This window comes from Chelonoidis abingdonii, chromosome 20 (genome assembly GCF_003597395.2).
Source record: "Chelonoidis abingdonii isolate Lonesome George chromosome 20, CheloAbing_2.0, whole genome shotgun sequence".
Classification (NCBI taxonomy): domain Eukaryota; kingdom Metazoa; phylum Chordata; order Testudines; family Testudinidae; genus Chelonoidis; species Chelonoidis abingdonii.
This window is the reverse complement of record NC_133788.1, coordinates 7,252,803-7,275,270: the sequence shown is the minus strand read 5'-3', so window position 1 is coordinate 7,275,270 and position 22,468 is coordinate 7,252,803. Positions and strand designations below refer to the sequence as shown.

The 22,468-nt window shown below is 42.3% G+C and overlaps 1 protein-coding gene across 3 annotated transcripts in view; it reads left to right on the top strand.

The window, feature by feature from the left end:
- The window catches only part of P2RX1 (purinergic receptor P2X 1), a 33,764-nt gene extending 21,185 nt beyond the window's left edge, over window positions 1–12,579 (top strand). For 2 of the 3 annotated variants that reach the window (XM_032786973.2, XM_032786972.2), the window contains 7 exons: window positions 1,920–2,061; window positions 4,307–4,437; window positions 6,149–6,239; window positions 7,296–7,361; window positions 8,190–8,291; window positions 10,921–10,989; window positions 11,557–12,579. In XM_032786973.2, the coding sequence (XP_032642864.1) occupies window positions 1,920–2,061; window positions 4,307–4,437; window positions 6,149–6,239; window positions 7,296–7,361; window positions 8,190–8,291; window positions 10,921–10,986 (598 nt within the window). In that variant the 3' untranslated portion in view covers window positions 10,987–10,989; window positions 11,557–12,579. Of the gene's footprint in view, window positions 1–1,919; window positions 2,062–4,306; window positions 4,438–6,148; window positions 6,240–7,243; window positions 7,362–8,189; window positions 8,292–10,920; window positions 10,990–11,556 lie in introns of those variants that run through there. The other variant, XM_032786974.2, reaches the window with a different exon arrangement.
- The last annotated feature ends 9,889 nt before the right edge of the window (window positions 12,580–22,468 follow it).

The following is a 22,468-nucleotide window of genomic DNA, read 5'->3' as shown; positions in this document are numbered from 1 at the left end:
TTCTATTCTCAACTGTGCCACTGACCTTGGACAAGTGACTTTGCCTTCTATATGCCTCACTTTACCCATCTGTAAAATGGGAGTAATCATGCTGACCTCCTTTGTAAAGCACTTTGAGATCTACTGATGAAAAATGCTTACATAGGAACTAGGTAGTATTATAAGGAACACTTCAGCTATGTAAAACCTGCTGCGTTGGTGCTAGCATTCAGCTGTATTTGGCTGTAAATGGTGTCTAATTTTAGTCTTAAAATCAGAGAAGCAGAGATTGCAATTAAATTTACTGGAGAGCTCAGTTGTCACAGTACACACACCTCTCCTCTTTCTCTGTCTTTTTATTCTTCTGAAGGCAGAAATATAAAATGAAGTACTACTGTGGGAGCAGCTAACGCACGAGGACAATCTAGATTGTCTAGAAATTGTCAAAGGCCTTTCACATCATTACAATTTCTGCTTCTATTATAGTAATTGATTTAGGAAATAATTCCCTCAGTGCCTCTCTGTAAACTGTCTCTCTGACCAAATGAACAAGTGTAAGAGGATTTGTTGCTAGTCTGATTATAAATTTGATCCAGAACAAATGAACAAAAGTCATTTGTGCTGGGCATGACAGATTTCCCTTCTATAGATTTGTACTGTCCCTGTACTATTTATGAGGTTAAATACACAGTAACCTGACATTAATCCATGCTGCTCTCTGAAGCAGCATGTATTCAGTAGTCTGTCCAGCCGACCATTACTCGGTGCCATGGACTGCCAGTTCACCCAAGACTCCCAGGAGAGGAGAAAGAGACAGTTGTAATAAGGTGAAATGCACAGAGCCCAGCTAAACAAATCCCTCTATCATATTTTGCCTTCACTATCTTAATTTCTGCATGAGAAAACCATGTTACAAAGTTAAAATGGGACCAGTTACACTGATGTAAATCCAGATGAACTCCAACTGACTTGAATGAAGTTACTCTGGTTTACAATAGTATAAGTGAGCGTTATGCCCTTTTGGCCAGGAACTCTCTTAGTATTTACACTGAGCACATCACCGGCCACCGCCAATACCAGGAGTGAGCCGGTGTGGCTTCGTGCGCCCGCAGGGGGAAGAGACCTTTAAACCCCCCCTACTGGACTATATCCCCTGAGCCTTGAACCCACCGAACTGGATTCCACCGTGTGAGGGTCATCTTGTCCCCATTACCTGGCCCGCTTCCTCATACTCATGACTGCGTGCAACCCATTGTATGAGCGATGTACCCTCACTGCTTCCTTACTATATCTCGATCCCACCCACTGTACACTCCACATTGGGGACATTGCAGACTGTATGTATTATATGCTAACCAAGACCCGAATACCAGCGTCCCCCTATACTCTGTATGTTACCAATAACTAAGGCATCAAACTCTTTGTATCATCTTTATTTAAATATTTTCTAATAAATGTTTAAATCTGTGTTAGTACATCACCTAGCACAATGGGACCTGTCCTGACTGTACTGCAATATAAACAAACAAACAACAGAAACAATCTGGAGCACTGTGCCAATAATGGTTTATAGCTAAAACCCGCTCTTCCACTGCTTTCAACAGTCTTGTCTCAATCCTTATTTCTGTCTCTGTGTCTCTAAATTATAAGTTTTGTGAAACAATGTAAGTTCTTTGCTCTCCTGTTGCTGATTTTAAAGCACGATGCTCATTATGGCCTAGCTTTTCGAAAGAGCTCAGTACCCGCTCAGGCATGGAGACAAGTGTCCAGATTTTCAAAAGAACTTGGCATGTTGGGTGCAGAACTCTTATGAGACTCTGGACATCAGCTGCTGGGTGGTGACTAATGAGCTCATTTGAAAATCTGGCTTTTTATACCACAACTAATCATCAACTATCACATTTCATTCAGTTGACATGAAGATTCTTTTTTATTCACAGACGCAACCTGGTGGAGGACATTACCACAAGCTATCTGAAAAAATGCACCTACCACAAAAACAAAGATCCCTTTTGCCCTGTGTTTGAGCTGGGATACATTGTGAAGGAATCGGGACAAAATTTTCATGCCCTGGCCCTTCAGGTACACAGATTTCAACTGATCTTTACTTTGGTCATGAGAACGAGGGGGCATATGAGGTTGACCTGAAATTTTTTTTGTTTTGTTTTTTGCTTTTTTTGGCCACTGAAGTGAAAAATCGTCATTAGCACAGCTCTGTACCTTGATCTATAGTTCTGACCAATGACTTTATATATTTTGTTTGCAGCAAAATCCAAACTTGGCAAATAGGAGTCAACAAGGTGTCCTTTTGGGGGACTGAGAGCATGTCAGCATGCTGTCTTGTAAGTTCAGACAGCAGCAGACCTCCCCTTCCCCTCCCCCCTCGCCTCTCTCTCTCACACACACAGCATTCCACAGTAATGGTTGCTTTGTCTCAGAACAGATAAGCATGCCGGCTGTCAGAAACGGAGCTTTCAAAGGGCACGGCATGCCTGCAGTGATTCCAAAACAATGACAAGAGTGGCCACTTGATTTAAGGGGATAATGGGACGTTTCCGGAGGCTGATCAGAGTGCAGTAATTCAACACCTCGTTCACACTGATGCTGGGGCACTCCACAGGGGGTGCATCAAACATTATTCTACTCGCCGAGGTGGAGTACGAGGAGCGCTCCAGCCATGGAGTCAAAGCGCTCTACATGTCTTGCCAGTGTGGACAGGTAGTGAGCTAGTGCGCCTGGGGCTCCTGTAATGCGCTCTAACTTGCAAGTGTAGCCAAGCCCTTAGACTACAGAGAAATATGGTCTAATCTGCAAAAAGAGATCAGGAAAGGCAGAGCATTTCGTGCTCATTTTAACAAGGATTGTGTGTATTTGCCACGTTGCTGATCACAAGGTGCTACAATGTTGTTTGTTTTAGAACAAATAAAGAGGGTTTTTTTTTTCTGTCTCCACCCTTATCCTGTTTGGCCTTTGTATTGAGAAACTCACCACTGCTTTGGTTCAGGCTTTTTTGCTTCCTTATTGCTTTTTGTTAACATTTCCCTCTCCACCTCCACAAGTGCACATGCATGGCTCACACACAAGCCACCTGTCTACATGTTAGCATCTTACACCAGGGAAGAGGAAGAGGTGAAACATGTTACTATGGAGCTGTGTCGATGTTGTTCAGTTGATTAGATGGAAAATGACCTCCTGAATCCAGAACTATCTAATCTGTGCCCCCTCCTCTTCCTCTCTCCTTCCTAACCACAAGAATCTGATATGTTCTCTCCATCACTGGCCCAGCCTCATGAGTGACAGTTCCAAGCCCACAGCAGTTGTGTACTAGCTATTGATCCACTGAACTGGCTATAAAAGCTAGTAAAACACGGAATCCATGCTACTTACTGTATGCGCAGAAATGGGGCCCATACATGAAGACACTGTACCTCCCTGTTTCCATTCTTTTTATTTGTTGTTGTATTTCCAGTGGTAGCCCATTGTAACTGGTTGAGAGATTAATCTTTTCAGCATGATTGGCCAGATCTGTCTGTTTAAGGGGTTACAAGTTTATCTTTCTCTAATCCAAGGAAGAGCATTCCTACAGATGGGCATGAGCTGCAAAATTTGGATCCATGCCCAGCCCACACTTCAAATTTTAGGGATTTTCAGATGCAGGCTTTTGGCTTGGGCTTGTCTCTAATAATCACAAAATGAAAGTCCCTTCTCTCACAAACACAGGATGCAATCATTCTATCCACCAGCTTGGGCTGTGACATCAACCCTGCTGCCCCAGTACTTAGTGGCAGGGGTCATAGCTGCTCAGGGTCATGCTTCTAGACACAGGTTACTGAACAAAGAGGAGGCAACCTTGTGAGCACTACAGTGATACCATGTAAACAGCAACAGTCATCACAGCCAGCATTACTAGGCTCCTGTATCCAACATGAGGACTTCCCAATGAAGCTCTTGATCTGCTCTTTCCGAATGGAGCAGCATGATAGTAGAAGAGGCACTGGAGGCTCTACTAGTAAGTGAGGGTGAGGCTAGCATGGCAAGTGTGTCATACAAAGAACCAGATGATTGCAAGGAGGAATCCTATGACACTGAGAGTCCTGGGTGAAGAAAGGGAAATAAATCGGCAGGACTATGTATCATGGCTGAATCTCTGGTCCCTTAGTAGCATCTTTGGAGTCAGCTGCGGAGAGTGAGTTTATGGAGAAGGAAAAAGCATCCCTTTCCAAATTAAAAAGCTAACAAAACCAGGATGCAGCAGAGCATCCTGAGCACAAATTTCTGCATGATAATGATGTGAATATTTCCTGTCCTTTTGTCGTGTCCCTCATAGGGTGGGGTTGTCGGTATCACCATAGACTGGGACTGTGATCTCGACTGGCCTGTGACATACTGTAAACCTGTTTACCAGTTTCATGGACTTTACAATGATGACAATAATGTTTCATCAGGCTTCAACTTCAGGTAAGATGGCCCTATTATCTTCTGTTCAGCCTTCATACATAGTTTCTTTCATCCTGAAGGATCTCAAAGCACATTACAGATGCTATAAAAACAGGGATTATTCTCCCGGTTACCAAAATAAGTGTCATGTTGCATGTGCAAAGAGCAGCCGTTTGCTTTAGACCAGGAAGTGAAAATGCTCCACCTCCTTTTATTCAGTTGTCCTTCCTCTCTCTTCCTGTTCTCACACATCCAGGCACTCACTCTACACTCCTAGCTCTGAGCTATTGCAAAACCCTCCCAGGGTCACCCATATGCCCCAAATTAAAACACCATCATAATCATAACACGATATATTTCCTTTGCTGAAATGGGTTAGCAGATCCCATAATTGTCATTATAGTTGTGTAGTGCCACACCTGGCACTGCACTTAATAGTAACATGTAGCGTATATAGCACTTTGCATTCTTAGATCTCAAAACACAGGCGATCAGGATCATTACTGTCTCTCTGTGATGACAGGCATGGCGGCTGGGCCAAATCTGAGTGAGTGACATTGTGACTTAGTGCATGGGGTCAAGGATTTGATCTGGCTCCCCTGCTGTCATAACGGGGAGAGGGGGAAGAGGGAGGCAGCCAGGCCAAACCTGAGCGGCACTGTGACCCTCCGTGCTGGGTTCCAATGCCAAGAGCAGGGCCAAACCCCTGGGACAAGAGCCACTCCTGCAGGGTGAGTGCAGAGTCGGCTTGCTCTCTGACCCTACCAACCCCTCAGAGTTGGCGGTGCCATGCCAGCAGGTGCTGCTGAGAATGGTCCATGCTCCCTCAGTGGGGTGAGGAGGAGCAGAAGTACCCGAGTCGATGATTTTGGGGTTCCCCCCATCAAACTTTTTTGCTGGCTGGGCTGCAAAAAAAGATAAAATGCAGTTGGTGGGTCACCTTATTAATATGTTCCAAATGTAGTAAGAGCATGAGTATATTCACTACACATATTGTCAAGAACAAGGTATTTGTGAGTTAGGCCAAACTTTCCTAAAACCAGCCAGATACTCTCTAAACTGGTACCGCAGTGACCACAGAAATTCACACCCTACATTCATTCACCCATTAGTGGCACAGGATTCTCAGTCGAATGCCTCATCATAGGTTGCCTACCTATAGATATTGAAATACCCATCCGTTCTTTTGTATTTGTTTGTTATTCACTTCTTTAGGTTTACGTAATAGTAACAAAATGAGAGCCCTGTGCACTGTAATACTTATTCTTCTTGTAATAACATAATACACCCAGTAGCAATAAACAACAAATGTTCAAACAGGAGCAAATGAATTCATCTCAACTTAGCCAGTCGTGAAATTTTCAGTTGAATATTTTCAGTTCATTCACTGACTTTGATTTGGAAGAGGTCAGCTTCAGGGTAAAAATAATATTAACAAGCTGTTATCTAGCACTTTTCCTCAGCTCTTATCCTCAAAGCAGTTTACAAAGGATGTCACTATTATTAGCCCCATTTTCCAGATGGGGAAACTGAGGCACCAAGCAGGGAAGTGACTTGTCCTAGGTCATCCAGCAGGGCAAGAGTCTCCCAAGTCCCAGTCCCTTCCTCTGTCCACTCAGTCACAAAAGTTCTAGTTTCTCAGTTTTCTAAGTGGTTTATATTCGTTTGGTTTATTTTTGTTTTCTAAAGACTGTGAAAGGCCATTTAACATATTATCTGTCTGATTGGAAAGGTATGCCAAATACTACAGAGAGAACGGAACTGACTACAGGACGTTGTACAAGGTGTTTGGAATCCGATTCGATATCCTGGTGAATGGAAAGGTAACATCCTATGTGAATTCATTTTAAATTTAGTTCACAGATTTCTCACGAGCCTAGCTTTTAATTTCATTGCCAGTTCATGTGTTGTTATATAATCCACTTCAGTATCTGAACCTAATGCATCTCAGGGTCTTAGAATGAAGGTTGAATGAGAGTCAGGATGGTGCGTATGCCATTTCCATATATCCCTGAAGTTCATTTACTGAAGCAGAGGGGTTGAATTGTTTCAGCAAACTTTGTAGGGATGGATATGATTTCTGCTAGAGTCCTGGGTGCTTCCTGCTGTGACAGAGCACTCTCGCTCTCTCAATGCAAGTTAATAGATAAACTGCCAGTAGATGGCACTCGGGAATATGTAGCATAGTTCTTGGTTTTGCAAATGGTTCTCTCTGTACAGCTATTTACACCAGCTCTTTACACTTTCCACAATGGCCATTAAGCACTGCAAGCCATCTTCAAAAGATGGAGTTTAAAGGTAATAGGTCACAATCATCAAATCTAATGGTTTGGTCAGTGAGAAAGTAACCATTGTGAGCTGATGGTCTCTGTCTTTTCCTGGTGCCCACATCCCAGAATCACCCCTACATTAGTACAGATGGCACTATGGTTGGCAGTCTCAGCACAGACATCAAGCATGGGTGTGGAGATAGACTTGCCTCTTGTCACTAGAAACTGGTCTCTTTGGGTCATGAGCAGTTGAGGAGCATTGCGGGAGGAGCATAAGGAAAGTCATTGGAACTGCCCATCCTTTTCCTGTTCTTTGCCTAATAGAGAACTCCAGTTGCATGGATGGAAATCCCAGTGTCTTCAGGAATATTCAGTTCACAAAAGAAAAAGAAAGTAATGGCTTGATATCTAAAATGACCAGTCACCCCATCTCCTTCTCTAGAAGGGTGTCCACAGCTCCTGCAGAACTTTGAGAGGGAGTGAACTCTTTTAGTGGTAGCCACACAAGGTTCCTGAGCAGGGTCATCTCTAGCCCTACCAGTTCCTTCCCCCTGCAGGATTCCTCTGCTTTATGAAGAGATCCTGCCTATTTTCTCTGATTTTATTCAGGCAGGTAAATTTGACATCATCCCAACGATGACCACGATAGGTTCTGGAATTGGTATATTTGGAGTGGTGAGTATTGCTGTGTCCAGCCTGCATGTGAACATACAAATTATTCTGCTTGCATGTGGCACTGAAGTGAAAGTGACTCTGAGCTATAGCAAAATACCAGCTCCACACAGGCATCTGCCTGGCCCTGTAAATCTGGAAAATGCAAAATGAATAGAGAAGATATTTCCTTGCAGAGCTCATATATCTCCAGATCCCCTAGATATGAACAAACCACGGTGCAATGGGGTTTGATGTTACAGTCTGCTTATCAGCTTGGGCTGCCATCTTGCTGGACCCAGTCAAGCTAAGGAAAATCAGGCCTGGTCAATATTTTCATGGGAGACCTCCAAAAGAAACGCTGGAGCAAATATTCTGGCTGATAGGTAGAGGTCTTCCTTCTGCATATGTACCAAACCAATACCCCAGCATGGTTTTCAGCGGTGAGATTCTGTCTTTGAGGTGAGATACCACATTGGGATCCTGCTGCTTGTGGCCATTAAAGATTGCATGGCACCTCTTGCAACAGGAAGGGTGTTAAACTTAGGGTGTTTGCCAAATTACAGTTTAAGTAATTACTTTCTGCCTACTTAAGTCCCCTGGCTTGAATCCTGCATGTATCACTTCTGTTCTAAACTAAGGTGCGGCCTGACTGTGCACTATTAAACAGCTGCCATGTTCCACGTCCAAAGTTGATGAAGTGACTCCTGTTTGCAAGGTGCTTTGGGATACTTTGGAATGAATGATGTACACTCGGCAGATTGGTGCAGATTCCTGGTTTAGAGGATCTAATACTTTAGGTTCTGCCCTAACCATGGTTTGGTTTCTGTGTCATACTTTGTCTAATTTAAGGCTTCTGTAGTGTGTGATCTGCTCCTGCTGCACTTTCTCCCACGACGGGATTATTACAAACAGAGGAAATTCAAATATGCGGAAATGAGGACTCCCATGTCTGTAAGTAACAATTCATTCCTCTTTTACCTGAGACTGCAGAGGGCAGGAGGTATTTGTACATATGTATGTGTGTTCATTTTTAGAGATTATACAACAAATCTGTGTGTGTGTGTGTAAAAATATATTGGAGAGCAGCTAAACACTTCCTTCTTTGGATCGGTTGGATCTAGTGATTGTCAAATCTATATAACACTAAACAGAGACTAGAACCTAGGACTTTCAGCTCTGAAGTTAGAAAGCCCTTTGATATGAAGAATTTCCATTAGCTCTTTGCTTATTCCCTCAGTGGTCCAATCACTTAAGAGCGACAGTCATGTGCCTTTAGGGTGAGGTTTTCAAAAGCAGTCAGTGTTTGCACTAACTCTGCAACGACCAGAGTCAATGGCAAAACTCTCATTGGCTTCAGTGGGAGCAGAGCTAAGCCAGCACTGAGTGCTTTTAAAACCCCCACCCATGTCACCTTAGAACAACATTGCAACATTGCAAATCCAGGTTGTTTTTCACAGCTGCCTAATGGATCTGGACTGTCAATTTCCATTCAAATTAACAGCTATTCCAGAAATTAAATTTTAATGGGTATTGAGCACCCAGACCTCCTAGATGGATTTGCAAATCTCAGACCTTATGTCTAATGATCCATTCTGAGTCGTGAGATTGAGTGGGGGTTAAATCCTTTGCTCCATCTACCATGCATCCTACAGGCCAAGAGGTGACTTGCAGAAAGAATTTATTCTTGGATGTTTTAAAAGAATACCCATTGAAATCTGGGATAATTCATGAGTCACTGGCCATACACTTACTGATCTTTCTAGGATACCTTTTAACTAGTGCTGTCAAGCCATTAAAAAAATTAATCGTGATTAATCAAACTAATTGCATGATTAATCAAACCACTAAACAATAATAGAATACCATTTATTTAAATATTTTTGGATGTTTTCTACATTTTCAAATATATTGATTTCAATTACAACACAGAATAAAAAGTGTACAGTGTTCACTTTACATTTTTTTATTACAAGTATTTGCACTGTAAAAAAAAAATAGTATTTTTCAATTTACCTAATACAAGTACTGTAATGCAATCTCTTTATCATGAAAGTTGAACTTACACATGTAGAATTACATGTACAAAAAACATGCATTCAAAAATAAACCAATGTAAAATTTTAGAGTCTGCAAGTCCACTCAGTCCTACTTCTCGTTCAGCCAATTGCTCAGACAAACAAGTTTGTTTACATTTGCAGGAGATAATGCTGCTTGCTTTTTGTTTACATTGTCACCTGAAAGTGAGAACAGGCATTCACATGGCACTGTTGTAGCTGGCATGTCAAAGATATTTACATGCCAGATGCACTAAAGATTCATCATATGTCCCTTCATGCTTCAACCACCATTCCAGAGGACATGCATCCATGCTGATGATGGGTTCTGCTCGATAACATCCAAAGCAGTGCAGACTGACACATGTTCATTTTCATCATCTGAGTCAGATGCCACCAGCAGAAGGTTGATTTTCTTTTTTGGTGGTTTGGGTTCTGTAGTTTCCACATCAGAGTGTTGCTCTTTTAAGACTTCTGAAAGCATGCTCCACACCTCATCCCTCTCAGATTTTGGAAGGCACTTCAGATTCTTAAACCTTGGGTCAAGTGCTGTAGCTATCTTTAGAAATCTCACATTGGTACCTTCTTTGCGTTTTTGTCAAATCTGCAGTGAAAGTGTTCTTAAAATGAACAACATGTGCTGGGTCATCATCCAAGACTGCTATAACATGAAATATATGGCAGAATGCAGGTAAAACAGAGCAGGAGACATACAATTCTCCCCCAAGGAGTTCAGTCACAAATTTATTAATGCATTATTTTTTTAACAGCATCATCAGCATGGAAGCATGTCCTCTGGAATGGTGGCCAAAGCATGAAGGGGCATATGAATGTTTAGCATATCTGGCATGTAAATACCTTGCAATGCTGGCTACAAAAGTGCCATGCAAATGCCTGTTCTCACTTTCTGGTAACACTGTAAATAAGAAGAGGACAGCATTATCTCCTGTAAATGTGAATAAACTTGTTTGTCTTAGCAATTAGCTGAACAAGAAGTAGGACTGAGTGGACTTGTAGGCTCTGAAGTTTTATTGTTTTGTTTTTGAGTGCAGTTATGTAACAAAAAAAAAATCTACATTTATAAATTGTACTTTCACGACAAAGAGATTTCACTACAGTACTTTGAGGTGACCTGAAAAATACTATTTCTTCTGTTTATCATTTTTACATGCAAATATTTATAATAAAATATATCATACACTTTGATTTCAATTACAGCACAGAATATATACGAAAATGTAGAAGAACATCCAAAATGTTTAATAAATTTCAATTGGTATTCTCTTGTTTAACAGTGCAATTAAAACTGCGATTAATCACAATTAATTTTTGTGAATTAACTGTGATTAATTGACAGTCCTACTTTTAACACAAACTTCACTAAGCATGGTGTGAAACATATTGAGACCAATTGGATCATGGTTACTGTTGTACAAACAGAGATTAGTCTTTATCACTGATGCCATTATGGGGTAATCCCAGAAGGAATAATTGTTTCATCTGGTTTGGACTGGATAATATCACAGGAAAAAGAAGAGGCTTCCCCTTCCTCCATGAGCAATCTGCAGAACAATGTGATGGGCTCTCAGTGAAACGTAAGTGGCCTCCCCTATCTAAGTTAGATGAACCATTGGAAGTTGATGAAGTCACACCATTTGACCCAGTGGTGAATTTGGCCCTCCCTATTTCACACAAGGCATGAGAAAGATGCTGTTAAGATAACAGAGCTGGGGAGTATCAGAGGGGTAGCCGTGTTAGTCTGAATCTGTAAAAGCAGCAGAGAATCCTGTGGCACCTTATAGACTAACAGTCGTTTTGGATCATGAGCTTTCGTGGGTGAATACCCACGGAGAGCAACAAGAGAGAGTTGAAAGGGGGTTGCAGATGTGGCTTATGGTTGGTTAGATCAACAGATGGGAGCCATAAAATCTTAACAGGTGTTAATGTTTCATTGTATGGGCTGGGTGGATGCCCTCATCATGGAGATAAGATCTGGGGTGAATGTCCTGGGTTACTCCCTAAAGTTCTGGGTGTGACTATGGCAAAGTCAGCTGAAGTACAGCTTAGCTCAGAGCTGTGCCTCCTGGGGAGGTGCTGGGCAGGAAGACCCATCCAGGAGAAGGTGGTGATGACTTTTACTAAACCTGTCTCTTTCTTGGCAGGGTCTGCACTGAAAGAAGAACCTGCATCCTCTTCCTCTTCTGATATGTTATAATTGCCCCCACTTCATCAGGCCATCACAGACCAAATGCCAGCTGAACTCACCATTTTATACCTTAGACTGAGTCTTCCTAGGCTGATACATCTGGTCTGCGTTTCAGCAGACTATACTTGTCAAGATAGGAGCGCACACCTTTATGAGCACAGCCAAAATGTGAGTGGAAGGCGGATGGGCTGCAAGATAGCAGATAGTTCTGATTTAGTCACAGCTTTAGGCACTGACTAGCAGCGACTAAACTATTCTGGCATGGGGATCCCCACTGACTTCACCCCATGAAAAGAGAAGCATGGAGCCCCATTTAATTAAAGCACAGAGGGACTTGTTCCTTGTTGCTCTTTTTTTAAAGGCTCTCTGAAGTTAGGGTGACCGCTGTCCCGATTTTATAGGGACAGTCCCGATATTCAGGGCTTGGTCTTATATAGGTGCCTATTATCCCCTACCTCCTTCCTGATTTTTCACACTTGCTAGATGGTCAGCCTCTCTGAAGTGCTACCATCCTTGGTCCAAATACAATAGACAGAGAGGGAGAGAGGTTAGGCCAGACTAAATACTGAGTCTCAAAAACAAACATGGGCAGACCCAAACAGTACTGATTACATCACTCTCCTGATCCCTAGTTGGGTATTGGCATCACATGTGATAAGGCGCACACCCATACAGTTTAATGAGATCACAGCAGACAGTTCTAGTTCCACCTAACCTTCTGTGGTCTGACTATGAAATGCACAGAGGCTGTTTGGAGCTATGCTCTGAATTAGCCTAGGCTCTGCCTGATTTGTAGGGACTTTGTGAGCCCTGGCTAAGCCACTGCCCAGTAGAGGAAGTGCCTCCTCCGGATGAGGACCGCACTGTTCCTCTTGGTCAATTACAACACTTGATAATATGTGGTGGGGAAATGGTTATTTTATAATAATGTACATAATGTATTGTATTAAAATAAACTTCTAGTTTTTCTACTAATTCACCTCTTGTGCCAGTGCTTGTCCTTGGAGGGTGTAGATAGATACAGTGTTTCTTACAACTATCTTAAGTGAAGGGTGCCTTCACACATCAGTTTTAACAAGGTTTTAACTCAACCCATAACATGGTTTCACCTAGCTCATGACAGTATTTGAACCTAAATTACTGATATGTGGTAGTAGTCTCAACCTTATCTACATTTTAATGTAGTTCTTCTCTGGGAATATATAAGGAAATTGACTCTTACTGTTAATCCAGTTTTTAGTGTAAATGTAGTGTAACAGGGTCAGGCCAGAGGGTGTCAGGAGAGTGTTCTTATTGGGATACAGTGTGCTGGCAGGCACTGAAGAATTCAGCATCTCAGAAAGGTCATATATATAAGTCTACAGCTCTTCTTGTCTAGCCTAACGAAGAATGTGACCATAAGCAAACAGTGCAACAACCAGAGCTGCATGTAGACAGTGAGGATATGCCAATCCATCATCTTGACTCTGTAAAATCTAGACTGCATCTCTCTGCTCACTTTTTCCTCATGCTGCACATGCCTGGGGACCCCTTAAATTGTCGTACCCTGTTTAATTCTATTTCTATGGCCAGTTTGCTCTGCACTCTTCTGGGGAAATTCTATCTGAATTGCTTAATTGTTAGTTTCCCTCTGTATCCCAGCTTCACCCATAGATAACCTATTTTTGCTCAAATGACATATTTTGCAATTCTTTCATCTAAGGAGCTCAGAACATTTTCCACAAATCAACTAGTTAAGCTTTACAACACTGTGTGGGTAGTAAAGGATTTATAGAGATCACTTCATCTGCCACAGAAATCCAGCCATCTCTGGTGTGGGACACAAGAGCTGTTTGACAGCACACAGCAATATTTCACCACAGTGTAGGGCAGGAAATGAAGGAGAATCTTGTAACATTTGTAACTGCAGGAGGAATTTAGTTAGCAGGTCACCTAATTGCATTGCAAATCATTCATTAACAAGGGTCTATTCCTCCCGTTTACCCTTAAAAAGGTACTTTAGCTTTCCCACTAATCTATACTGAGTGATCAGTTTAACTAATCTTTTCTACCCTTTGTAATGACCTTGATATTATACATTATAGCACTTTAAGAGAGCTAATGACAAGAAACTCCATATACTCTATCAACTGGACTCAATTAAGGTTAAGAGCCACAGAGAGAGAGAATAACTCCCTGCTTCTGAGGTGAGCAGATGCACTCACAGGCTCTTGTGTTAGGATACACTCTGCAGGAATGCCTTTGCCAGGAATTAGATCATCAGGACAGTACATGATACCGCATTCTTACTTTAGACACACCTCATTCCACAGTTTACAAAAATCCTGCCACTGCTGCATGCGTTTAGTGATTTAATACAGTATTAGATGTACCTGGTCCTAAGTGAACTATCACTTCCTAGATACCTTGCATCACTGTGTCACACCAATACCAGGAGTTTCAACAGCTACAGCATTGTGCACATGCTCTGGAATAACAGAGCATTTCTGCAGCAGTCACTGTGCACATCCATGCCATAATCATAGAAAACTGACTATCAGTCACATCCCAGAGCTGCTCAAGAAAAACGCGAGTGCAACACATGCATTATGGGTGAATCTTCAAGTAATAAGTAGGGTGGTTAAACACTGGAATAAATTGCCTAGGGAGGCTGTGGAATCTCCATCTCTGGAGATATTTAAGAGTAGGTTAGATAAATGTCTATCAGGAATGGTCTAGACAGTATTTGGTCCTGCCATGAGGGCAGGGGACTGGACTCAATGACCTCTCAAGGTCCCTTCCAGTCCTAGAGTCTATGAATATGCTGCAGCAATAATTGTCTAGTGTGGCTGCATTGTTCCCCTTACAGTGACAGACTACAACCAGCAGATGGAACTAACAGACCATTGATGGCCTTTGAATTAAAAGGCAGCATAGGAAAATTTGAATTGTCAGAGATCACAAACACTGAAATGTGTTCGCACAACCTTTTGTGACAGTTTAACTAAATCAATCCTTATGGTAAACCAGTGTACGCTGCGTGCAGAGAAACGGATAGTCCTTGGCTTCTTGGTATTTTAACTTTTGGGCTTTGATAACTGAATTGGGAGGCAGGCTTTGTATTTTGTTTTTTAAGAAGGAGGAATAAAGCATTTGGGAAAATGCCACTTTCTCAGTACTGCCAACCCTAAACATTCAAGAGTCAGCTTCCCTCCCCTCCCCAATCATGACTTTGTCATTAAAATAATGATATTTTAATATATATATATATACAGTGAGTTCTTTTTATTTGCCTTCTGGTTTTTGAGAATTTAGGGCATATTTTCAAGCTTTCTGAAACCATGAGGGCTTAATAAAAAGAGAGCTCAGATTCTCACATAATTACTTGTCTCAAGGCTGGAAGCTTTAAGTAAATACCAAATATCACGAGACTCTTGATAACATCGCAAGAGTTGGCAACTGTTTTGTTTTAATACAGATCTTCCCCTTTTGCTCCACTGAAATGTAGAAAACCCTGTAACACCTCTAAGGCTAGGCCTGGTGGAAGGTATGCTGTATCTGGGTATACAGCATGTGAAATAAGGCCAAATGAGCAGACAGAGGTGCACCAGCTCTTTCATTCATTCAGTCTAGGCTGGTCATTCCTTCTTAGGTATAATTTCTATGCTTCAGTGTTGTCCACTCATAAACCCTTCCCTCTATCCTGCTGCTTTTAAATTATGTTTGATGCAAAAATAGCTCATCCAAGTAAAGAGTCTCCCTGACTCATGTTCTTCTGTCTGGCTGGAGCCTCTTTGTCTTCCAGGTATTCATTTGGATGTGACAGTGAGTCTGAGAGTCAGGGGCCTGGGGAAATGGCCTCTGAAATGACTGATAAACATTCGAGAAGAAAATGAAAATTGCCTTTTGATTGTGCCTAGTAGCTAGTTCTCTCTTGTGCCAAAAGTAAACTGGAGAGAGAAAGGTACAAGTGTTATCATGGGGGATCTGGGTAGCGCTATGCTGCCCCCTACAGTTCCTGAATGTTTATAATATGAGTCAATGGAAGATTATTTTGGACGGTGGGTGGGCAGTGCCAGTGTGTATATTGTGGGACAGGGGTACCAGATTGAACCTTTCAGTCTCTCCTTCTGACTCATTTGTATCTCAGCATTGACCTGCTATCACTGCAGAGGTCAGGAACTATTTCTGTCTATTTGGTGTATTATGCATAATTCCCCTGAAGAGAGTGCATATGAGACTGTAATTCCCTGTGGCGCCTGAGCTGGTCTCCTTCTATATTCCTCAGAAGGGGCCAAACCACATCTGTTTACCATAGCATTAGCCCAAGGGGTTTTATTCCTTATTTTCAAGTGCTGTAGAATTTTTGTTAAGAATCTCCTCAGTTTGCTGTATGTGCAACCTTATTTGTGCAGGAGTGGTTTTTTACAGCTCCTTCTCCTGTTTAATTGGGCTTTGGCCTTGTAAATGATTATTTAATTAATAGAAAAAAATACAATGTAGTCCCTGATTAATTAAATGCACTCTCCAATCCTTTCAGCCAGAGATCACACAGGAATTAATGTCTCAGTGACCAAATAGACATTAGTGTTATTAATAAAATAATAATACTATTACCGCTTATGTAGCTCTTGTCATCAGTAGATCTCAGAACACTTTATAACAGAGGTCAGTATCATTAGCCCTGCTCTACAGATGAGGAAACTAAGATATAAGAGAATTTAAGTACTGCAGCTGGCCTTTGAGTATGTGAACAGTTTTATTGCCGTGTCTTTGGAATCAGTTCAACACAATAGCCTAGATCAGAGCACTCCTGAACTTTGAGGAGTTTAAAATCTGGATCCAAATGTAACCCTAACAAATAACGGTCTGAGCATTTACTTATGTCAGTAGCCCCAGATGTACTTTCATGAGTGAGGGTTATACAATCAGGCTCTAAATAAATATACAAACACATTCATATTCATATACTTCGGCCTTGTCTATATAGGAAAATTGACCATGTGGAATATTCTATTTCTCAATAGCTTTGCAGAGCAGCTTATTCCGCAATAACAATGACAGAATTTTTTTTCCATGTAGACAAGGCCTCAGATTGTAAATTCTTGGTGGCAGGGACTATCTTATCATTCTGCATGTGCACAGTGCCCAGCGCCCAGCGAAGCTGATCCCTGACTAGGACCTTTAGGTGTTACAGCAATCCAAATAATAATAGACAATAACAACATGATAAAATATATATTTCCCATTCTACACAATCTCTCCTCATTCTAATATGTTCATTCTTTCTCCAGTGCAGGATCCAGTCCTTAAGTTAAAACACTCTTGGATTTCTCCAAAACAAAGCTGCTGCTCCTCTGGTTTCAATTATCTTGACAAATTCTCCAGAGGATACTCAATGAAGAGCAGGCAGGAACACTTGCTGCTTCCACCCGCTCTTCAGCAATGCTTCCCATCCCTTACCCCCCAGGAAATTCATTCTGAGACAAGTCCGTGATAGATGGAGAAAGGTACCTTCTGTAGTACTGTCATACTAGACATCCTCTGTTGTGCCTCAAGTCATAACCCCAGCAACAATGTGGTTGTTATATAGCTCATTTCCTTGGCTGTAAACTTAATTATCGTAATTATTCCACGATATTTTCTATGGGAAACTATTTCCTTTTGTCTTTTTTTTTTTAATTGCTCACTTTATTTTAGAGTGAGTGACAGGCAGCCAGGGCCAAATCTATTCCTGATGCAATGATAGTGAAGACCCTGGACCAGATCTTCATCTAGTGTAAATCAGCACAGCTCCACTAACGTCAACAGAGCTATTCCAATTTACAGTAGCTGCAGATCCAGTTCCATGATATAGATCTGTCCCACTGTTTCAAAAACGAAATGGTAACAACTCTGACTTCTTCTTAAACAAACTGTACTTGTTACACAATGGCAGAATGCATGTCATGACACCCTCTGGTGGCTGGCCCGAAAAAGAACAACAACCTACCAATGCTATTAGCTAATGAAGTTATTCCTTTAGCTCTGTGGTTTTCAAACTTTTTAAGCTGTGTATCCCTGGCCGAATAACATTGCCTGCCACGTACCCCTAACTGAGATAGGGTCATAATATACCCATGAAAACAGGAAAAAAAATCTGTAAGGGATAACATAATATATAGTTCACCATTACAGGATTTTTCTCACATACCCCCTGATAAGAGCTTGAGTATCCATAGGGGTACGCATACCCCAGTTTGAAAACCACTGCTTAAGCTCAGGTGGTAGAGGTCTGTACTGCAGTACTAAAGGAAATAGGTTCAGATTCTGCTAATATCCCTTGTAGGATGCTGGTACATAACTAAGCCAAGAGTTTTAGAAGTGACCAGTGATTCTAGGGCCCAACCTGAGTCATGTTAAAGGGATCTGAGTTTCTCTGAGTAGTCCTCAACCCTTTCTAAAAATGAAGCTCCTTTAATGCAACTTAAGTTGAACACTCAAAAATGGAGGCTGTCAAAATTATTAGTCACTTTTGAAAATCTGGGACTGACTTTATTAATATTTTATAAAACAGGATCAGTAGGGAAAAAAATCTCATTCCTCAGATCAAAAGATTTTGTTCTCCCCTCAAAGCATGCGAGCAACGCTTCGTTGGCATTAATGATCATTATACAAACTAGTTTGAGAGGTACTGAAACTGTTAGTGAAACTGTCCAGTGTTTAGTCTTCCATATTGACATCTTTATCTTGAACTATTTTATGCTCCAAAACACACTAAGTATGAGCACATTCTACGAATCCTATGGTGCTAAGGCACAGCAATGTTTACATATCTAGATGTGTATAAGAAAAGGTTTCTATGGCTCTCATGGTTCTGAACTGGGAGACGTTTTGTCTTGGTGTGTTTATACTTCCTGCAAGAGTTCTCTTAAAGCTGATATACAATTAGCTCTATCAGTTTGAGCTCCCTAAATCAAAGGCTGCTGACACAATACTATGGCAGCCTTGTGATCTCATTGTATCTTGTAAACTAAGCAGAGTAAAGTCTTGTCTAGACTTGAAGAGAGACATCTAAGGAGAACTCAGGTGATGCAGGAGGCAGTGTTGAAGATTCAGTTAAGTGGCAGTTTTCAGTATTGAACCAATGCTCCAGGGTACTGTTAAGGGGCACCATTCAGTTGTAGGAGGGTACAGTCTTTTGGATTCAATGTAAAACTGAGGTCAATTAAAAAGCCCCACTGCATTTTCTGCCAGGGTACAGGAGTTACCTAGAGATTGTCCTGAATTAAAACACCCTGGCTCTTAACACTCTTGAGTTTGGGGTAAAGTTTGGATCTGTATCCAGACTTTGCAGCTCAGGCTCAACTATTTTGTAAATACTGGTATTTGGTCCAATTACCTGAGGAGATGCATTCTGCCCCAGATGAATGCAGCATAAGAACCTGAACAGAATAAACCACACATTTGCACATTTTCACTCCTTGCTCTGAAATGTGTGCACTGTTCAATATCTACCACATTCCATCCTGCCTAATAACTGGCAAAGTCATTCCTGTGCATAAACAAGTTAAGACCTATCTGATGAAAGATTCTAGATAAATAGGATATTGGGTTATGTTTTACGTGTTAGGTTAAACTGGTAGAACAAAGCCACGAGTTAAGGGAATGCTAATTATATGAATTATATTAACTAAGTATATACATAAAGGGACACCAATCCAAGGCTCTAGACACCCTGTGTAATGGTGTGGAGGTCACCCCAGTCTTCCCCCAAAGGTAAAGTGTTAGCCCCTACCTAAATTTCCCCTCATGCAGGGCATAAGCAAGTCCAAGCAGATCTTTCTTATATCAGAGTGCCCTGTGTGGAGGGTCTCATTTATTTAACAGAAAAGGACAACACGAAAACATAAATGAAAGCATCAGTCAGCTACTCCACCAGAAACACTCTGCCTCTGGATTAAATCAATCAAATGTCTTCCCCCTGAAGCCACAGAGCTCTTACGGGGACTGAATTACCTGCCTGCTGGGCGGGCAGTTGGATGCTGCCCTTTCCCCAACAGTGCATCGCTCTTTGCTGAGTATGAGAAAGTCGGACTTTTCTAAAACACTTATGAATCCCATAAGTGCCTCAGCTTCCCTCTCTACTTTACATTGTAAAAAAAAAAAAAAGGTCTCCTGCTAAACCAGTGCAGGAAGCATGAAGTGGGGGGCCACCTGCCTGTCTGGGGGTGGGGCGGGAGGGGGAGGGCTGGGTCATTAAAAAAACTGGCTCAAACTTTCCCTGAATCAACAGACCATCCAGCAAGACAAAGAGATGCCCAGGGACTGAACCATCAACATCTAACAGCAGGGAAACCCCAGCAGGTGGGACTTGTGAACTGAGCTGGAGAACAGGGTGTCAGGTGAGTGGAAGACAGCTGCTTTTTGGAGGAACTCAGGAGCTGGAGGACAAGGTGGGGAATTCATCACAGCTTAGCTGGCTCCTCATGGCACTGGCTGACCAGGGAGGTCTATGGCTTAACTCAGTGTGTGTCCCCCTAGCAGGCATGAAGGAACATCTGGGGCGGGGGGGCTGGGCCAGCTCCCACAAGAGGGAAAGGAGGGAGCACCACTCAGCCCCCAGCTCTGCTCCAGCCCCCCTCTCAAGCCCCAGGCCCTGGCTGACAGCTGCTGGCCATGGCCTCCAGCCTGGCTGCAACTCCACTCCCAGCTGAGGGGCCCGAGACACATTTTGTCATTGATAAGGGCAGGTGAGAAGAAAGGTTTGTGGACCACTGTCTTAATTTCTGCCTCTCTGCACTAATCAAAGGACTGTAAAAATCTGTGTGCTCGGTGACTAATAAACAGTCCCCTTGCTTTGAAAAGGCTGCCGGTGTTGCTGGAAATACTGACTAGGAGCATTGTACCTGGAAGGGCACAGTACAAGCCTCCCTGCAGGAATCTAGCTTAGCTGGATTTGCTGGTGCCAAAGGCCCAGTCTTGGAGGCCACAGGCCTGCCCTGGGGAACTGTGTGGGTTCTTGGGACATGGCACACTAAAGGGGTCACTTACCAGCTAGGCATAGACCAGACCCTGTGACACCATGATGCTAAGCAACTCCCTATTTGCTCCTCAGGAGGTTGCGTGCCCAGTTCTCCTGGGCTGCTCTGGTCCCTTGCCGGGGAGCACTTTCTCTCTGGGCCTGTTCCTCTCCCTGAACATCCTCTCACCAGGGAGACACCGCTGGGAGTAGCTTCCTACCCAGCTCCCCTGAGGAGTCCCTTTCCTCAGGAGCTTCTTCTGTTCTGGCTTCCTGAGTGAGCTGGGACCTCCTAAAACTTTATTATGTCCAGGTGTTCCTTAACTAATTAACTGCTGCCCAGTCACCTAGATGATTAACTACTCACAGTACATCTGGGTTGGCTCACTCTCCTTAGCAGAGCTTGTCACAAGTAGGCAGGGTGCCTGACCTGTCCCCCAAGAGTATGCGTCTACACTTCAGTTAGACACCAGTGGCCCACGCTGACTCAGGCTCACAGGACTCGAGCTAAGGGGCTGTTTAACTGTGGTGTAGATGTTTGTGCCCTAGGGCCTTGTGAGGTGGGAAAGTCCCAGCCAAGCCTGAGCATCTGCACCACAACTAAACAGCCCCTTAGCTTGAGCCCTGCAAGCCCAAGTCGGCTGACATGGCCCAGGTTTTTAATTGCAGTGTAGACATACCTCAGGGACAGCTGCCCTGTGCTACCCTACTATAAATTATGAAAACAAAATTAGATCATGCATCAAACACCAACTCCTTCCTCCCCCACACACATCTGATTTCTCCCTAAGGTCCTCCTCCTCAGCAGTCCGTGTAAGTAGATGTGTCTTGCAATGTGCCCTGAAGGGCAATAGTCCTCTCCTTCTTTTAAATCAAGGAATATAATTATACCCAGCACTCAACATCTTCAAAGCTCTTAAGCACCAGCAATTAACCCTCACAAATAAGTATCATTTATCTCTATTTTACAGATGGGTAAACTGAGGCACAGGGAGGGGCAATGACTTGCTAAAGGCCAAAGCATATGCTAGTGTCAAAGCCAGCATTAGAATTGGACCATCTTCATATGTTCAATCAGCTAGACTGCTAGGGATAGACACAGGTTCTAGAGAGCTTCCTTACTGGCTTTCTTTGAAATGCTTCAAAAGGAGATACACCAAGAATACCTTTCCTGTTTCTACTCTAATTAGATTGTAAGCTCTTTCAGGGTCTACCTTAATCAGGGTCTGTAGACCCTCCTGTAATACAAATATGATGATAGTTAAAAACTCATGCAATCTTTTAAACTGTGCCTTGTATTCTATAGAATAAACGTTACCAACTTTCTTATACATGTTAGACTTGTTGAGCTAGTTACATCTTGTTTCCTTGGTTTTAATATTGGTTTCTTCTTATCTCACTGTTTATTCAGAACCACTAGTAAAGGATATGAGGAGACAAATTAGTGTATATATGTAGGGAAGCCTGTTTTTCAAACTTGTATATGGAATTTGGGTGCCTATCATAAGTACATATGTCTGAAAATTGGGCCATGTATGACTAAATTTTATGGATATTTTTGCATCCAAATATCACACTGGGTGCATAATGCAGCCCTCCATGTGCATTTTGTAACATAACCATATTAGAGAATGGTGCTGGTAAATTTAAACCAGAGCATGCTTAAAATCTCTTTATGGAACATCAAAGAAACTAATTAAATTGTTTTGTTTTTCCTTTTGCATTTACAGACTCAGCACAATGACGGTGGAACAGGAATAGTAAAGAAAGCGTCAGGCTCTCGGCACCATTTCTCCTTTCGTTTGGTTTTGGTTTATGAATCTCCCAGGGAAATACAGGCAGGAAGTGGTTCTTATTAATATTTTATAGGATTCCTGCCAATCGTTTT